The 15,937-nt window shown below is 48.0% G+C and overlaps 1 protein-coding gene across 1 annotated transcript; it reads left to right on the forward strand.

Moving 5' to 3' along the window:
* The first annotated feature begins 1,804 nt into the window (after positions 1–1,804).
* Positions 1,805–7,875, forward strand: Kcns2 (potassium voltage-gated channel, modifier subfamily S, member 2). The gene is made up of 2 exons (NM_023966.2): positions 1,805–2,303; positions 2,899–7,875. Exon 2 carries the CDS (start codon positions 2,942–2,944, stop codon positions 4,373–4,375), a length of 1,434 nt encoding a protein of 477 aa, NP_076456.1. The 5' UTR covers positions 1,805–2,303; positions 2,899–2,941; the 3' UTR covers positions 4,376–7,875.
* Positions 7,876–15,937: the final 8,062 nt, after the last annotated feature.

Raw genomic sequence — 15,937 nt, forward strand, 5'->3', positions numbered from 1 at the left:
GGTCTGAGCAGAGTGCCGTGCAGCAGAACCCACACAGATGTGTGTAGCACAGGTGACTGTAAGGCTTGGGATTGCCAAAGGACAGCTGAGAGGACGGGGAGCAGGCTAAAGAGTGAGCAATGTCCCCAGGTGCTAAGGGCACCTGCAGTGTGGACACCTCACAGCCACACTCTAAGGTGTGGGAGGGATTGAAGAGGAGAGCCAGTGAGCCAGTAATTACACACCCACCAAATGCACACGCCCTCTGCAAAGGCTGACACTGTCCCAGCAGCACACCATAGGGATGAATGAGACCCAGGAACCTCCAGACAGAAGCCAAGCCAGGTGTGGGGGAGCTCCAGACTTCAAATGATAGATCCAGCCAGACTAGACAGAGGATAAGGCAAGACTATGCTAAGCAGACTCCCATAGAAATAGATGATTGGGGCCAGATGAGGTGGCACACACTTAACGATCCCAGCACTCAGAAGACAGAGGCAGGCAGACTCTGAGAGTTCCATGTCAGCCTGGTCTATAGAGTGAGCTCCAGGACAGTCAGAGGTACACAGAGAAAGCCTGTATCAAAAAAGAAGACAGGGATGGGGGATGGATTCGGGGAGGAAAGGGGACAGCAGGCAGTAGTAGATAGGATGACAAGAATAAAGCACAGTGATAAACACATGAGAATGTCATTATTTCATATGCTAACCAAAACATTCTAAAAACCAAGTAATTACAAATAAATGGGCACACAAATACCAATTGGCAGACCATTACCCCCCCAACACACACACAGCAGCACCACTGTCACCACCACCGCTGCCACCACTAGCATCAAACATAAAGAAAGGAAGCTCACCACACCACACTATCCTTCTTCCCACACAGAACTGCTTTTACTGGAAGCCCCACACTCACAGAGGCTTCAGAGACATGAATGCAGCGTCCTCTCAGTGAGGACACACATACCAATATACACATCACATATGCTCAAAGGTGAGTGGCTGGCACAAGGACTCATACTTGGATCCAGTGACGCAACACAAAACTAGATCAAGGATTCTCTGCAGACCCCCTCAGGAACCCAAAGCAGGCTAGTCTTTTGCATTGTTTACCTGGTTCTAGGGCCTTGTCCATACCAGACCAATACTCTGACCCAGAGCTCAGCTCCAACCCATCAAACAGTCTAGAGCCAAAACACCTCTTGATTCAGATGGCATCCTTAGAGCCACATAAGGAAAATGTGTTTCTCATGGCTGTTCTGTTTTTCCTATGAGTCTGGAGCCACCTTATAAGAACTGTTCTATGACTTCTGACCAAGACATGTAGATACTAACTCCCTGATAACAATGCATCCCACAGTCTAAAAATGAGGACCATGCATTTGCTTAGAGACCAGGGGGACACCAAGGACACTACACTGGCTTGTATATACACGGTCCCACGCAGAATTCTCAAACAGAACTCCATTACTCCTCCCCATGTCAACAGGACCTGTGCATGCACCCAACCCTGTTGCCCCACCCATATCCCTGCCACAGCTCAACCTGTCTTTTCTGACAGCTCCCGTTTTCTGATAGCCCTATTTCCAGGTGTGGAAACTTTTCTTCAGATTTTAAAAGAGGAAGTCGGTAGATCATTCTGTTGCTGCCCTATCAGCCCTATACATAGAAGTCATCCTTCATTTCCTAGTCTGTTTCCTACAGACCCAGTGAGGGAGGAAAGTCACTGTAGGCAACCCTCTGTCTGAGCCCAGAGGGTGCTGACAATAACAGCTGTCCCCGGAGGATGCAGAGGGAGGGGAGAAAGGTGTCAGCTCCGTGCAAAGCTGGGGGGGCGCCCGAAGAACAGAATGACGCCCCGGAACGTCTTGGGAGTCTGGGCGGCGACTGTGCCCCAGGCTGGAGCACTCGGAGCTGTCCGTTCAGCACCACAGCGCAGCGCGGGGCTCAGGGCCCTCTGCAAGGCGCACCGGCTCGGTTCCCGCCCCCGCTCCGCGGGCGCCTGCGGCGTGGGCTCCTGTCTCTCGTGGTGGGTGAGGGGCGCGCGGATCGGAAGAGGGGGGCTCCACGAGCGTTGGAGCCACGCAGCCACCTGTGAGCCTCTCGCGGACCCGGGCGGCGGTGTGTGGGGCCGGAGACCGAAGGAGGCGCACGCCGGACCCCGCCTGCCCGGTGGCGGTGCACACACACAGGCGCACACATCTACATTCTCGCACCCGCGCGCACTCGCGCAGCCAGCCAGCGGCGGCCACCGCGGCGATGCTCGCCAGCAGGTTTGGGAAGTTTCCCGCCGGCCTCGGCCGCGGGCTCCGGTGCACCCAGGTAAGCGCTTCCAGAACGCGCAAGGCGAGCTCCGGGAAGGCGCAGCGCACGCGGCCAGGGAGCACGGCGCCAGAAGGGCGCGGGGGTTGGGGTAGGAAGGGGGTTGGGAATGGGATCGGTCCTTGAAAGCTGGAGATCTGGGGCGCTGAGTTGACCCTCTTACCCCTCGGCTAAGATTTACAGACTAGAGAGGTGAATTTCCTTGTCTCCTCCCAAATCTCCGCGCCCCCTTCTTGGCCCAGCCCTGCCGGTGCGCATCTCAGCTTGGGTCCCGCCTGTCTGCGGCGAGAGGGCGGGGGCGTCTCCTTGGTCTGCTCACAGGCAAGGTCAGCACGCAGCCCCCTTGGGCTTTCAGAGCCGCTACGCGCCACTACCGGGAAGAGGTGAAGGCCCGGGTGTACTCTTAGAAACATACACCCTGGCCTTGCCTTGGGAAGGGAGTCAAATCCCATAGACCCATTCCTGCCCCTCAGTGCCGGACCGCATCTAGAGACCCTGCTGGAGAGCCCCGCTAGACAAGGGTGGAAAGAAAGAAAAAGAGAGACGGGGTGGGGAGTGCAGGCGCTCACATAGATGCGGTTCCCTCTGCTCTCAGGTGTAGCGCCCCCGCGCGGCGCGGGCGCCTGGGCATCTCCAGCATGACCCGCCAGAGCCTGTGGGACCTGTCTGAGACCGACGTCGAGGATGGAGAGATCCGAATCAATGTAGGCGGCTTCAAGAGACGGCTGCGTTCCCACACGCTGCTGCGCTTCCCTGAGACACGCCTGGGCCGTCTGCTCCTCTGCCACTCGAGAGAGGCCATTCTGGAACTCTGCGATGACTACGACGATGTCCAGCGTGAGTTCTACTTCGACCGTAACCCTGAGCTCTTCCCCTACGTGTTGCATTTCTACCACACCGGCAAGCTCCATGTCATGGCCGAGCTGTGCGTCTTCTCCTTCAGCCAGGAGATCGAGTACTGGGGTATCAACGAGTTCTTTATTGACTCTTGCTGCAGCTACAGCTATCACGGCCGCAAAGTGGAACCTGAGCAGGAGAAGTGGGACGAGCAGAGTGACCAGGAAAGCACTACTTCCTCCTTCGACGAGATCTTAGCCTTCTATAATGATGCTTCCAAGTTCGATGGGCAACCCCTGGGCAACTTCCGCAGGCAGCTGTGGCTGGCGTTGGATAACCCGGGCTACTCAGTCCTGAGCAGGGTCTTCAGCGTCCTTTCCATCTTGGTGGTGTTGGGCTCCATCATCACCATGTGCCTCAACAGCCTGCCAGACTTCCAGATCCCCGATAGCCAGGGTAACCCTGGCGAAGACCCCAGGTTCGAAATCGTGGAGCACTTTGGCATTGCCTGGTTCACGTTTGAGTTGGTGGCCAGGTTCGCTGTGGCCCCTGACTTTCTCAAGTTCTTCAAGAATGCCCTAAACCTTATTGACCTCATGTCCATTGTCCCGTTTTACATAACTCTAGTGGTGAACCTGGTGGTGGAGAGTTCGCCTACCTTGGCTAACTTGGGCAGGGTGGCTCAAGTCCTGAGGCTGATGAGAATCTTCCGAATTCTCAAGCTGGCCAGACACTCCACTGGCCTCCGGTCCTTGGGGGCCACCCTGAAGTACAGCTACAAGGAAGTGGGGTTGCTCTTGCTCTACCTCTCGGTGGGGATTTCCATCTTCTCTGTGGTGGCCTACACCATTGAAAAGGAAGAGAACGAGGGCCTGGCCACCATTCCTGCCTGCTGGTGGTGGGCCACGGTCAGCATGACTACCGTTGGGTATGGAGACGTGGTCCCAGGGACCACAGCTGGGAAGCTGACTGCCTCTGCCTGCATCTTGGCAGGTATCCTGGTGGTGGTCTTGCCCATCACTTTGATCTTCAATAAGTTCTCCCACTTTTATCGGCGCCAGAAGCAACTTGAGAGCGCCATGCGCAGCTGTGACTTTGGGGATGGAATGAAGGAGGTCCCCTCCGTCAATTTAAGGGACTACTATGCTCATAAAGTTAAGTCCCTCATGGCAAGCCTGACAAATATGAGTAGGAGTTCACCCAGTGAACTGAGTTTAGACGACTCTCTACATTAGTTGGGACCCAGGCTTCCATTGCTGATCTGCTGCCTGTGCTTCTAGCACAGCCAGAGGAATTTTAGGGCTATGGCCTAAGAAGTCATCCGACCCTAGAGGTAGCACTGCATGGGATATAAGCCCTAGATTGCTTTTGCAATGTTTAGAGTATTTTTTTTATTTTGAGGATGGTGTATCCAAAAAGATGCCTTTGCACCTTTCAATGAAACGACACTCACTGGTGTTTGCTTCATAGGCATATAATGTTCATCTTCCTGCCAGATGAGTATTTAGAATGCCAATTTCTCTGTTCACTGTGTACAGTATCCTAATGCTCACACCCCAGTATGGCCTGTGAGCTGAGTTGTCTGTGCTCCTATTTCTGAGGTTGCTGTATGAGTTCCAGTGAGAACGTATCTGTCTATGAGGGCAGCAAGGCTATCATGAGATTTGGATCACAGCCATGTGAAAATAATCTCGGTTACGTATCCTGTGCTTTCATTTACCCTTAATACCAAAACAGAGAGAGAGCAAAGCACACCTGACCAATGCAAGTCTTCAAGTTGTCTTTCTGCCTGGTCCTGTCCTAGTGATGTGCATGAGTGCACCCGTCTTCTTACAGAAAGATGTGGACTGATGTGTATCTCCTAAGTGTCAGTGTAAGAGAATGTAACTCAGTCAATATGTAGTAAAGACTGAATGTTTTCCCCCTAACAGATAAGTCTAGGGGCAGGGACTTTAGCTGAACATGGACTAAACCCCAGGATGCTGTAAGCAGAGTTCATGTAGGCTAAACCCTTTTATTGATGGTCAGGCCTCTTTTTTCCTGGGGGAATTACAGAGACATTTATTTCTGGCTGAGATTCTTAATCCAGGCCATTTTGACCAAAGTCTGTGTCTTGGTAGTAGCATGTTTTTCAAGCATTTCCTTTTTAAGATGTTTAGGAATAAGGTTGTGCTGTCTTTCTCCACTAGAAGAGGTTAGTGTTTTGTTGTTTTTGTGTAGTAAGCACTGTTAGGTTGCTGGCGAGGGCAGTAGCTTAAACCTTTTCTTGTCTGCTCTGAAAGCCCATAAAATGAATGCTCTTTTGTTTCTGGGCAGAGTTTGCTTTAGGTAGTTTTGCTTGTAGGACACAGGATAGTATATGCACAGGGTTTCCTGTTTCCTGCTGTGGAAAACATAAGTACAGAAGCAGATTCAACATACAAGCACGCACGAAGGCAGTGTGTTTACCCAGGGTGGAAACACTGCAGTTTTTATTCTCATTGCAATTGCAGTGGGGCTTGGGGAGGGCAGGGGTAGAGGTCAGAAGAAAAGAGTTATAAAGCCAAAAACTGCTACTGTATACAATATAAGTAACTGTGAGTTTCTTTAAAGGCTTAAAACTAGTCTTAAAAAACAAAAACAAAAAAACAAAAAAACAAAAAAAACAAAAAAACTCCTTTCAACCAACCATTAAGCTGTGTTGAAGGGTTATCTCCATTCCCTTTCCAAACACTCCATTCAGTTAGCACAAAACATTATGAAGGGGAACCCTTTTAAGATAATTCTTTCCCATCATCTCCTAAGTAATCTGATGGTTTTCCAGTGGCTTTCGTTATTGTTGCGTCTTTGGCAAGGCTATAGAATCCAGGGATCCAAATATGGAGATAAACAGGCTTTTAATCCAAAGTTTGGGCCTACTCTTAATTGGTCCATTTTGTGTTTTAGTTGGTCAAGGATAATCCACACCTCAGAGGGCTTTGTGTACTAGTAGTTGCCATGGTGACTACAGTGTGGGCGATTTGTTGGATGAATGCACTGGCCATTTAATGCCCTTGAGCTTCCAGTTCAGATCTTTCACCAGACTGGAGGCTCAATGAGGGGCAGCGGGTGGCAACCTCCTAGTGCCTACGTGCAGACACATCTGTCTCTTATTCCAAAGCAGCAGGGATGTGAAGTGACTTCCGGAAGGAACCCCACCGTGAACCGGAAGGAAGGGGTTGGTTTGGGGAGTTTGCACACGGAACTCTTGTTGTTGGATGGATCTTCAGCCCTGGAAAGACTATGCATTTATAAAACTGTACCCAGCTGCACTGGTGTCAGGGGACATCGTAAACCTGTGAGGACTGTTCAGTTTGCTGAGGCTGATGGTATACTGTAACTGAGCATGATATCCATGGTCACTCACTGACCATGAAGTTGATGGAAAGAAGAAATAGGCAAGAGGCAGAATAACTTAGCCACTCTCCTGAGGATTTTTTCTAAATGAACATGTTTAACACCAAAAAAGAGTTACCTCTAGTGCGTACCTACAAGGATATGAAAGCTGGAAAACTTGACTTTTCTTTTTTTGGTAACGACTTGCTTTATCTGGTGCCTTTCATTGGGGGAATCCCAAAGTGCTTTAGAAACTGTCTTTTTAACATTTCTTGTACATATATGTATACTTGTAAAAGAATATTCCTTTGCCCACCAAGATTTAGTTGCTTCTGAGCATGAAAAGGTCCCAGGAGCATTGATTCCCCAAGCAGTGGTTTCAGAGACCTTGAGGGAGAGCAGCCCAGATAGCTGGGGATCTGCAGTGATTCCCATAGACCATAAAGAAGGGTATAAGACTCTGGGACCTTTCCCTTATCACTGAACCACATGAAGGTATGAAGTTCACAAGTCCTAGACAGACACAAGGCCTCTGTTTAGCCAAGTTAGGTAATGTCTCCCACGGTAGTTTCTTGGTAACCAGGGGAGGGCAGATTCATTTTTCTGCCCTATTCTTGGGAATAACGGCTACAAAGCCGAATCGAGCCCACAGACTATCAAAGTAGCCTGTACAATTCTTTCTTGGGGAAACAGAGTAGAAACAGGCTCGCTCATGCCTAGCTGGTGGCTGAAACTCCACTCCTGGGATTTGACCTGTTCGATATTCCTGGGACAAATACATGGGCGGAGCTTCCTCAAAGCATGTGGGATGGACATTTGGAAGTGACACATGTTCATCGCACAGATACATTAACCTTGGGCTGTGTTTCCCATCAAAGCCCTGCGCTTCCCAGGTTAGCTGCTGAGGAGGGTCGTGTAGAGTGCTGAGCTTATGCTTAGCTCATCAGGTCGTAATTGATGTTTAATATTTGGATTTGTTATTTCTTCTTACTGTAGCACTCAAAGCACCGAGCTACCTGTTAATTCCTGCTTCGTTTCAATGGAAGTGATTTGTTCTGCACTTTGGGAGAGCGGCGATGGGGACCACAGGCTGTGTGGTCTCTGCTTGGAGGCTTAACTGGTATTTCTTGTATGTTTTAACAGCATGACTTGTTCCAGAGTTGTAATTTTAAACATCGAGAACACTGTATTTGCGATGTCAGTTTTAACACTCGTTAACACACTACCGTGCCAGCGTCCTGGCAGCCCCACACCACCATTATGTCGGCTGCTGTGCTTGAGTTTCCTGTGCCTCGACTCCAGAGTGAGGCAAATGACTGACATGCTCAGAATGCCAGCCTTGCAAATGTGCAGATTAAACAGAAAACAATTATTTCACTTCCCTAAGACCCCTCGATTAAACATGGAGTAGCAGAGACAAGGACACTGGGAAGGAAGGGATTGGCCTGCCCAAGAAAGGCTGAACTGGTTTTTGTTTTTTGATTTTTGGGATTTTTTTTGGGGGGGGGGGTTGGTTATTTTGGTTTGGTTTGGTTGTTTATGTTATCTGGTGTGTGTGTGTGTGTGTGTGTGTGTGTGTGTGTGTGTGTGTGTGTGTGTTCATGTTTGCACATGTATAGAGGTTAAGGTAAATGTTGGGTATTTTCCTCAATCACTCTGCACCTTCTATATTCAGTCATGGTCTCTCACTTGACCCCAGTGCATAGTGGCTTTGCTAGTCGCTTGCTTTGGGAATCCTTGTCCCTGCCTCCGTGGGCTGGGATTCTAGGATCATCCTGACTCCCATCCTGGGTTCTCAGCCCCAAGGTTGAGCTTTTTGAGCAGTGAGTGAGAAGGAAAATTTTCTTCTTGTCAGGCATCTGGGGGAGGAGCTTTCCCCAATATCTGGAGCTATGGCTGTTCGGTAGTAGGGATAGTTAAATTGTCTTGGGACCCCAGGGGACCAGAGGTCCCTAAAGGATTTTCTTGCTGCTCAATGTCCCACGTTGAGCTTGAGCTTCCATAGCCTGCTCTGACAACCCTGCCCTGGGCCAAGCCTTTGCAACTCAAGTGGTTGCTGATAGCACACCAGGTATGGAGTGTCCAGGCTGGCTGCGAACATCGTTGGAGGATTCGTGAACTTGGCTCCTAGCTCTCCTCATCCAGGAGAGTCTAAGGTTTACCTAAGGCTTTACCTTTAACTCATCGCCTTTCTGAGCCTCTCTTTCCACTGATGCAGAGTGAGGAATTGGATAGAATAGTTCATAAATCCATGCCCACTTGTTTACCTCGGTATGGGAGCAGAACTTCTGCATGCCTCTTCACGTCCTCACTGTAGCACAAGAGCTCCCGAATCTCTGATTTTAAGGAAGGTAGAAGGACTGCTTATATACAAGGTTGGGACAGGGTCCTGGAGAAAGGGTTGGGCCTACTGTCTGCTTCAAGTGCCTTGAGTTTTTAAATAAGCAGCCCTCATGTGGGCTCTAAGTTTCTCACACTTACTTATATGTCGTCCAAATGTCTGCAATTAAAAGTTCGTAGGCAGAGAGGGGAAAAACACACGCAGTCCATCTGTTCCCCTTGTTTCCCTTTGGGCAGCCAGGCAGGTCCTTGCCCCTCTGTCCTGAGGTTACCTGGAGGCTTTCAGTGTAATGCGGTTGCTCCTCGCCTCACAGACTCTGCTTGACTGAGGAACTGGTTGGCTGCTGGTGCTATCAAGGGACTATGAGTTCTCAGACTCCCTGAGGAGGGGCTGTGCTGCCAGAGCCCCTGTGGGACACAAAGGGGAGACGTGAGTGGGCAGAGGGCTGTCTGGAGAGGAACTTTGAATTGGAACTACAGCCATGTGTGTATAGGGCACACACAGACACAGAACAAACAGGTGTGGCACCTGTCAATAACCAGCATCCAAGAAGCAGCAGCAGAGGGTCTCTCACGCTCCCATGCCCAGGAAGCTCCACTGGCCCATTATCTACATTTCTCTTCTGTCTTCTGAGAAGGTGTCGACCAGCAGCCTCCAAGGGCTTTCCTGTTCTGGTTTCCTCATTCTGTTTTTGTGACTCACTGCTATTCTTGCCTCTCATGAGGACACCTGACCCAGGAGGCCTCTCCTTGATTCTCAAGCCATCCCTCTCCCCAGATTATTTGACCCCACAGAAAAACTTCTTTCTACTCCCCTTGTCCAACTCTTGGATGTTACATGCTGTTGGCTAGGGCGGTTCTCTGTCTCCCTTCACCTTCCCTCAGAGTCAGTACCTTTGCAGCCTCCGCCAGGATACTCCCACATCTCTAGCCTGACTCCAGCTCAAACTGATACCCTAGGCCACATTCAGAAGTCTATCATGCCTAATATGGACTTACCACCTCTTCTCAAACTTCCTCTGTCCAGTCTTTCTTCCTTCTGCTAATGGAGCCGCAGTGCTTCCGGTCCACAGGGGGAGCTGTCAGTCATCTTGGACTCCTCCCCACTTATTTATCTACTCAATCACCATAAGAGCCATATTCACTTCAGAGGCAATAAACAGAGAGTGCATCATTCATTGCAGGTAAGTAGTACAAACTTCAGGGCCACTGCACATCAAAATCATCTGGGGAGTTTTTAGCAAAATAGCGACTCTTCCATTCACAAAATTAACTGTTGAGATAGGGCAGATAAAACTCATGTGCGCATGCAAGTGCATATGCACATGTATGATGCAGGGACTCAAATCCAGGATCTTGCACATTCTAGGCAAGTGGCCTAGTACTGAGCTGTAAATCCAGTCCTCAGGTGGTTTAGGTGCAGGCACTCACACTGCTTGTGGAAATGCACTGTCCACTTCCTGTCTACTCACTCTCATTGCTGCACTTCCTGTGCATCGAGTTTCACTAACGTTTGCACCCCAGCACTGTCACACATCGGTCAATCCATCACAGCTGTTTTAAAGGCTAGGCTGTCACCTCTACTTCCAACCTTATTATTATTTGATAATTATAAGTAGCCCCTAAGTAAGGCTAACAAACTGACCTTTTCTTTCCTACACGCTCTCTCCAAGGTTTGCTCTTCCAATATGTTAGTATCTGAGATCCACTAGGGACTTTACTGATAGGTGTTGGAGCCATGTTAAATCTAATTATATATACGAAGGGTCACAGCTCAGGACGAAGAAAATGTGCATGGGCTCTTTAAGATCTTAAGAGGATAAAAAAGGTCCCTTAAGAAAAAGAGTTGCGGGCTGGAGAGATGGTTCAGTGGTTAAGAACACTGACTGCTCTTACAGAGGTCATGAGTTCAATTCCCAGCAACCACATGGTGGCTCACAACCATCTGTAATGAGATCTGATGCCCTCTTCTGGCCTGCAGTCACATATGCAGGCAGAATGCTGTACATAAAATAAATAAATAAATCTTTAAAAAAAAAAAAAAAGAAAAAGTTGCCTTTCAATGGGGCAGTGAGGACAGACAATAGGGTCTGGGGAGACTTGTAGCAAGGGACACATAAATGGCCGTGTGAGCTGCCTATTGGATGAACAGGATGATCACCCCAGTTCCAAGGCCAAGAATAATGGTCTTCCAAAGAGCTGTGGGGGTGCCTGACTGTGCCTGCCATCCAGACAGCCTGTAGGGGGATGTAACAAGAACAGATTTGGGGTTCTTGGACAGGTGTGGGGTTTTTTTTTTTTGCACTCTAAACTCTTGTCATCGCCCACATCTCCAGACATTTAAAGAATCCTGAGCTATTTTCAGACCTACTATGAAAAGAACTGAGGTGTCAGCAGTGAGACACTAGGCTAACTGCTTCTCAAGAGGAGTGATGCTACAACTCACTTCTTGATCTGGCAGCCTTCTCTCCACTTTCCTGGCAAACTTTCAGTCTTCCAGGGCTGGCTCTATTGGGAGCAGCTGAAGGCAGCCTGCTGTGCAGACTTGGTTCTGACAAAGGCCACCCTCCTTGGGTTGTATGCTGCATTTCTTTTTGTGGAAAGTGTGGGAGGAGAGGAGGGAAACCACAATGCACAGAACCCAGGGTGTCCCTGGGCTTTCCCACTGGCTGCTGGAGAGAAGCCAGACACTTGCTTTATGCTTTCCCTGGATCCCATATTTGAAAACTGCTTTTGGAAAGAGGAGCCGGTGGGAGCTCAGAGAGCCCCAGAAGTAAACTGATTACTTAGCTTCCCCATTTTGAAAGAGCTGGTATGATTGTGTGTGTGTGCGTGCGTGCGTGCGTGTGTGTGTGTGTGTGTGTGTGTGTGTGTGTGTGTGTGTGTGCGTGTGTGTGTGTGTAGCTCTCTCCTGATAGAACAGAATTTGATATTGAAGATGACCTCAGATTTACTGGCTTCTGTTTTTACATGAGGTTCTTGCCTTGAAAGGAATTATGCAAGCGTGCGTCAGAGCTTTAGAGCACGTAAGAGCTAGAGTGGAGGGGAATCGTTTGTTTTGATGTTCCAGGGAAAGGCTGCTTACTGGAGATCAGTATGTACAGATGTCACCAATTTGGTGAAGCTAGAGTGTTTGCCTCACACCAATGCCAGGAGAGGCTTCCAGGGCAGATTCACAGCATGCAGATTTTCCCTAGGTTCTGGAGCTGTAACCCTTCCTGGCAGCCAGGAAAGGACTTGCCCTAGATCCCAGAGCTTCAGGGAATCCATACCCTTTGGGAAAGAAGGCAGAAAACAAAGCATTTCACAGCCAGGCTATCTTTGCACTGATCCTGATGGAAACTCCACCCCCACCCCACCTCCACCCCCATGCCGGCTGCCTCTGCCCTGTATTGGCTCATGGCATCCCATCCTTTTCCCTCCTGGCTGTTTCACATGGCTTGATTGGGTGATGCTTGTCACCTCCATTGGTCAGGAAAGTCTTTGAGGGCCAATGTATTCATCTCTAGTGTCCAGTGCAGAGGATGACAATTAGCTGCTGAAAGGTGACAAGCAAACAAGGACAGAGGGCCCCCAAATCCCTGCCGTTGGTATCAATATCATATTTCTGGGGAGTCAGTATGCCATAAGGAAGGACTGGAGCCTCAATCTCCTGAATCAGCTTCACGGCACAGACATCTTTACAAACCTTCGATGTGCTTCCCAGGCGAAGCCGCCCAGAATGAGGTTACAAGGGAAGGTCCTCGCATTGGCACACTTCGGACCTAGCTCCAGAACCAAGGCGGATGCTGGATGCTCTCACCAGGCCAATAACAGCATATAGCCAATAACACCAGCAAGCTAGCATACAGGCTTTAACAAAGTCTCGACTCCTCACGGCAAGATTGAGTGCAGGGCACCCTGCTGCCAGGCTAATCATAGAGACTGTTTTAACATCAATGTTTACTTCGTTTCTTCTCCACTGGCAAAACCCAATGCACAAACCTTGAATCTGAGATGTGCTCTGCACTCTGATTCCACTCTGCAGGTCGCTGCCTAGAGTTCAGTGGAAGCTGAATGGACACTGCTGTGGGAGGAGCGATTCAGCGTGCTTCAATCCTCAGCCACACTTTGGCTGTGAGATGCTGGGACCAGGTAGGGTGGGAGAAGAGGTGACACCCAGTGGGGACACCCAGAGGGAAGAAGAGCATCTGTCTGTATTGTTGGGGACAGAGCCACCGCCAGCTGTTGCCAGCTTCAAACCTGTTCCAGGTTCCAGGCTAGGAACAAGAAGGCTGAGGAGAGCAGGCAGGAGGCTGCTCAGAGGCACTGCCAAGTGGGTCCTAGGGACAAAAGTGGAGCAGAGACTATAGGAATGGCTGAGCCTCTCTCCTGTCTCTCCCCATACTTGATACTGCTCCCTATTTCCCTCCTCCGTCCCTTCCTCATTCTGTCTTCCATGACTCTTGTTCCTTCTTCCAAGTCTGATTCAAGCATCCTCATCTGGGCCTTCCTACATATTTAACTTCTATGGGTCTGTGGTTATATCATTGGTTCTGTACTTTTGGGCTAATATACACTTATGAGTGAGTCCATACCATATATGTCCCTTTGGGTCAGGGTTACCTCACTCAGGATGATCTATTTTCTAGTTCCATCCATTTGCCTGCAAAATTCATGATGTCCTTGTTTTTAATAGCTGAATAGTATTTCACTGTGTAAATGAACCACATTTCTGTATCTGTTCTTTGGTTGAGGGACATCTAGGTTGCTTCCAGTTTCTGGCTGTTATGAATAAGAATGTTATTCATAACATAGTGGAGTATGTATCCTTGTGGTATGGTGTGGCATCTTTTGGGTACAGGCCCAAGAGTGGTATAACTGGATCTTCAAGAAGAAGTATTTGCAATTTTTTAAGAAACTGCCAGATTGCTTTCCAAAGTGGTTTTACGAGTTTGCAATCCCACCAGCAATGGAGTGTTCTCCCTTCTCCACATCCTTATCAGCATGTGCTGTCACTTGAGTTGGTCTTAGCCATTCTGATTGGTGTAAGGTGAAATCTCAGGGTTGTTTTAATTTGCATTTCTCTTATGATTAAGGATGTTGAAAATTTCTTTAAGTGCTTTTCAGACATTTGAGATTCCTCTGTTGACAATTTTCTGTTTAACTCTGTACACCATTTTTTGATTGGGTTATTGTTGTTTTGGAGTCTAACTTCTTGAATTCTTTATGTATTTTGGATATTAACCTTCTGTCAGATGTAGGGTTAGTGAAGATCTTTATCCAATCTGCATGCTGCCATTTTGTCCTCCTGACAGTATCTTTTGCCTTATAGAAGCTTTTCAGTTTCATGAGGTCCCATTTACCAATTGTTGATCTTAGAACCTGAGTCATTAGTGTTCTGGTCAGAAAATTTTCTCCTGTGTCAACGTGTTCAAGGTTATTTCTCACTTTCCCTTCTATTCGATTCATTGTATTTGGTTTTATGTTGAGGTCAAGGTCCTTAATCCACTTGGACTTGAGCTTTATGCAGGGTAATAAATATGGATCAACTTACATTCTTCTACATGTAGACATCCGGTTTAGATCAGCACCATTGGTTGAATATGTTTTCTTTTATTCCATTGTATAGTTTTGGCTTCTTTGTCAAAAATCAAGTGTCCATAGGTATGTGGGGGGGGGTTGTTTCTGGGTCTTCAACTCTGTTTTTGAAACTATACCATGTGGTTTTTATCACTATTGCTGTATAGTACATCTTGGGATCAGGGATGGTGATTCCTCCAGAAGTTCAGGATTGTTTGGGCTATCCTGGGATTTTTATTTTTCCATATGAAGTTGAGAAACTTCCAAGGTCCGTAAAGAATTATATTGGAATTTTGATGGGGATTGCATTGGGTCTGTTGCTTTTGGTAAAAATGGTTATTTTCACGATGTCAATTCTCCTGATCCATGAGCATGGGAGGTTATTTCAGCTTGTGAGGTCTTGCTTGATTCCTTTCTTCAGGGACTCAATGTTCTTGACATATAGATCTTTCACTTGCTTGGTTAGAGTTACATTGATATATTTTATATATTTGTGGCTATTGTGAAGGGTGTTGTTTCCCTAATTGCTTTCTCAGGCCATTTATCATTGTATTAAGTGGGGTTACTGGATTATTTTAGTTAACTTTGTATCCAGCCACTTGCTGGAGCTGTTTATCAGCTGTAGGAGTTCTCTGGTAGAATTTTGGGGGTTGCTTATGTATACTATCATATCTTCTGTGAATAGTGACACCTTGACTTCTTCCTTTCAGATTTGTATCCCCCTGATCTTCTATTGTTATCTCATTGCTTCAAGTAACGTGTTGCTGTAAAGTCATAAAAAAAATGCTGTCTTTTATCCCACACTAGGTCTGGCACCGTAGTGCCCCAAGATATCTGGTAGATATCTTCATCTCAGTCAGCAAAGCCTCTCATCTGCTTTGCTCTATCTCACATCACACTGCCGATGGCTTTTCTCTGAGCCTGGCAACAATTTCTCTACCCATCCAGTTCCCAAGGCAGGTTGCCACCATGTCAGAAATATACATCCCAATTCTGTGGCAGCCTAGTGTCTCCAGCCACCACATATTCTCTTGAACTTAAATTGCCACGTGAGAAAACACACAGCACAATAACATCTTATCCAATTAATAAGATATAATTGCCCACCTACATAACATACAGATTGCCCATCTAGACACACAAAATCCTGTACTTAAGGATCCCTTAAGAATATTGATAACAACCTGTAAATATGCGGAGAGAAATCTTAACATCCACCTCCATGTTCTCTCGGCTCCTCTCTCCCTCTTCCTGTTCCAGTCTCCTCGTCTTCCCTTAAATTTGTCTCCCGCCCATCCTTCCCTCTCATCCAATGCAGGCCTCATTCTACCTTGTACCTGCCTTCACCTGTATAACATCATCCTACAATAATGAATAGATATGGAAAGAACAGGAAGTTTTGTCTCATTCCTGATTTTAGTGGGATTGTTTTAGGTTTCTTTCCATTTTTTTTTTTTTTTTTGGAGCTGGGGACCGAACCCAGGGCCTTGCGCTTCCTAGGTAAGCGCTCTACCACTGAGCTAAATCCCCAGCCCCGGTTT

The sequence above is a fragment of the Rattus norvegicus genome, chromosome 7 (assembly GCF_036323735.1).
Source record: "Rattus norvegicus strain BN/NHsdMcwi chromosome 7, GRCr8, whole genome shotgun sequence".
Classification (NCBI taxonomy): domain Eukaryota; kingdom Metazoa; phylum Chordata; class Mammalia; order Rodentia; family Muridae; genus Rattus; species Rattus norvegicus.

Bases quoted from the DNA above. Each gene is read 5' to 3' on its own strand.
- Kcns2 (NM_023966.2), top strand. From the start codon at position 2,942: ATGACCCGCCAGAGCCTGTGGGACCTGTCTGAGACCGACGTCGAGGAT.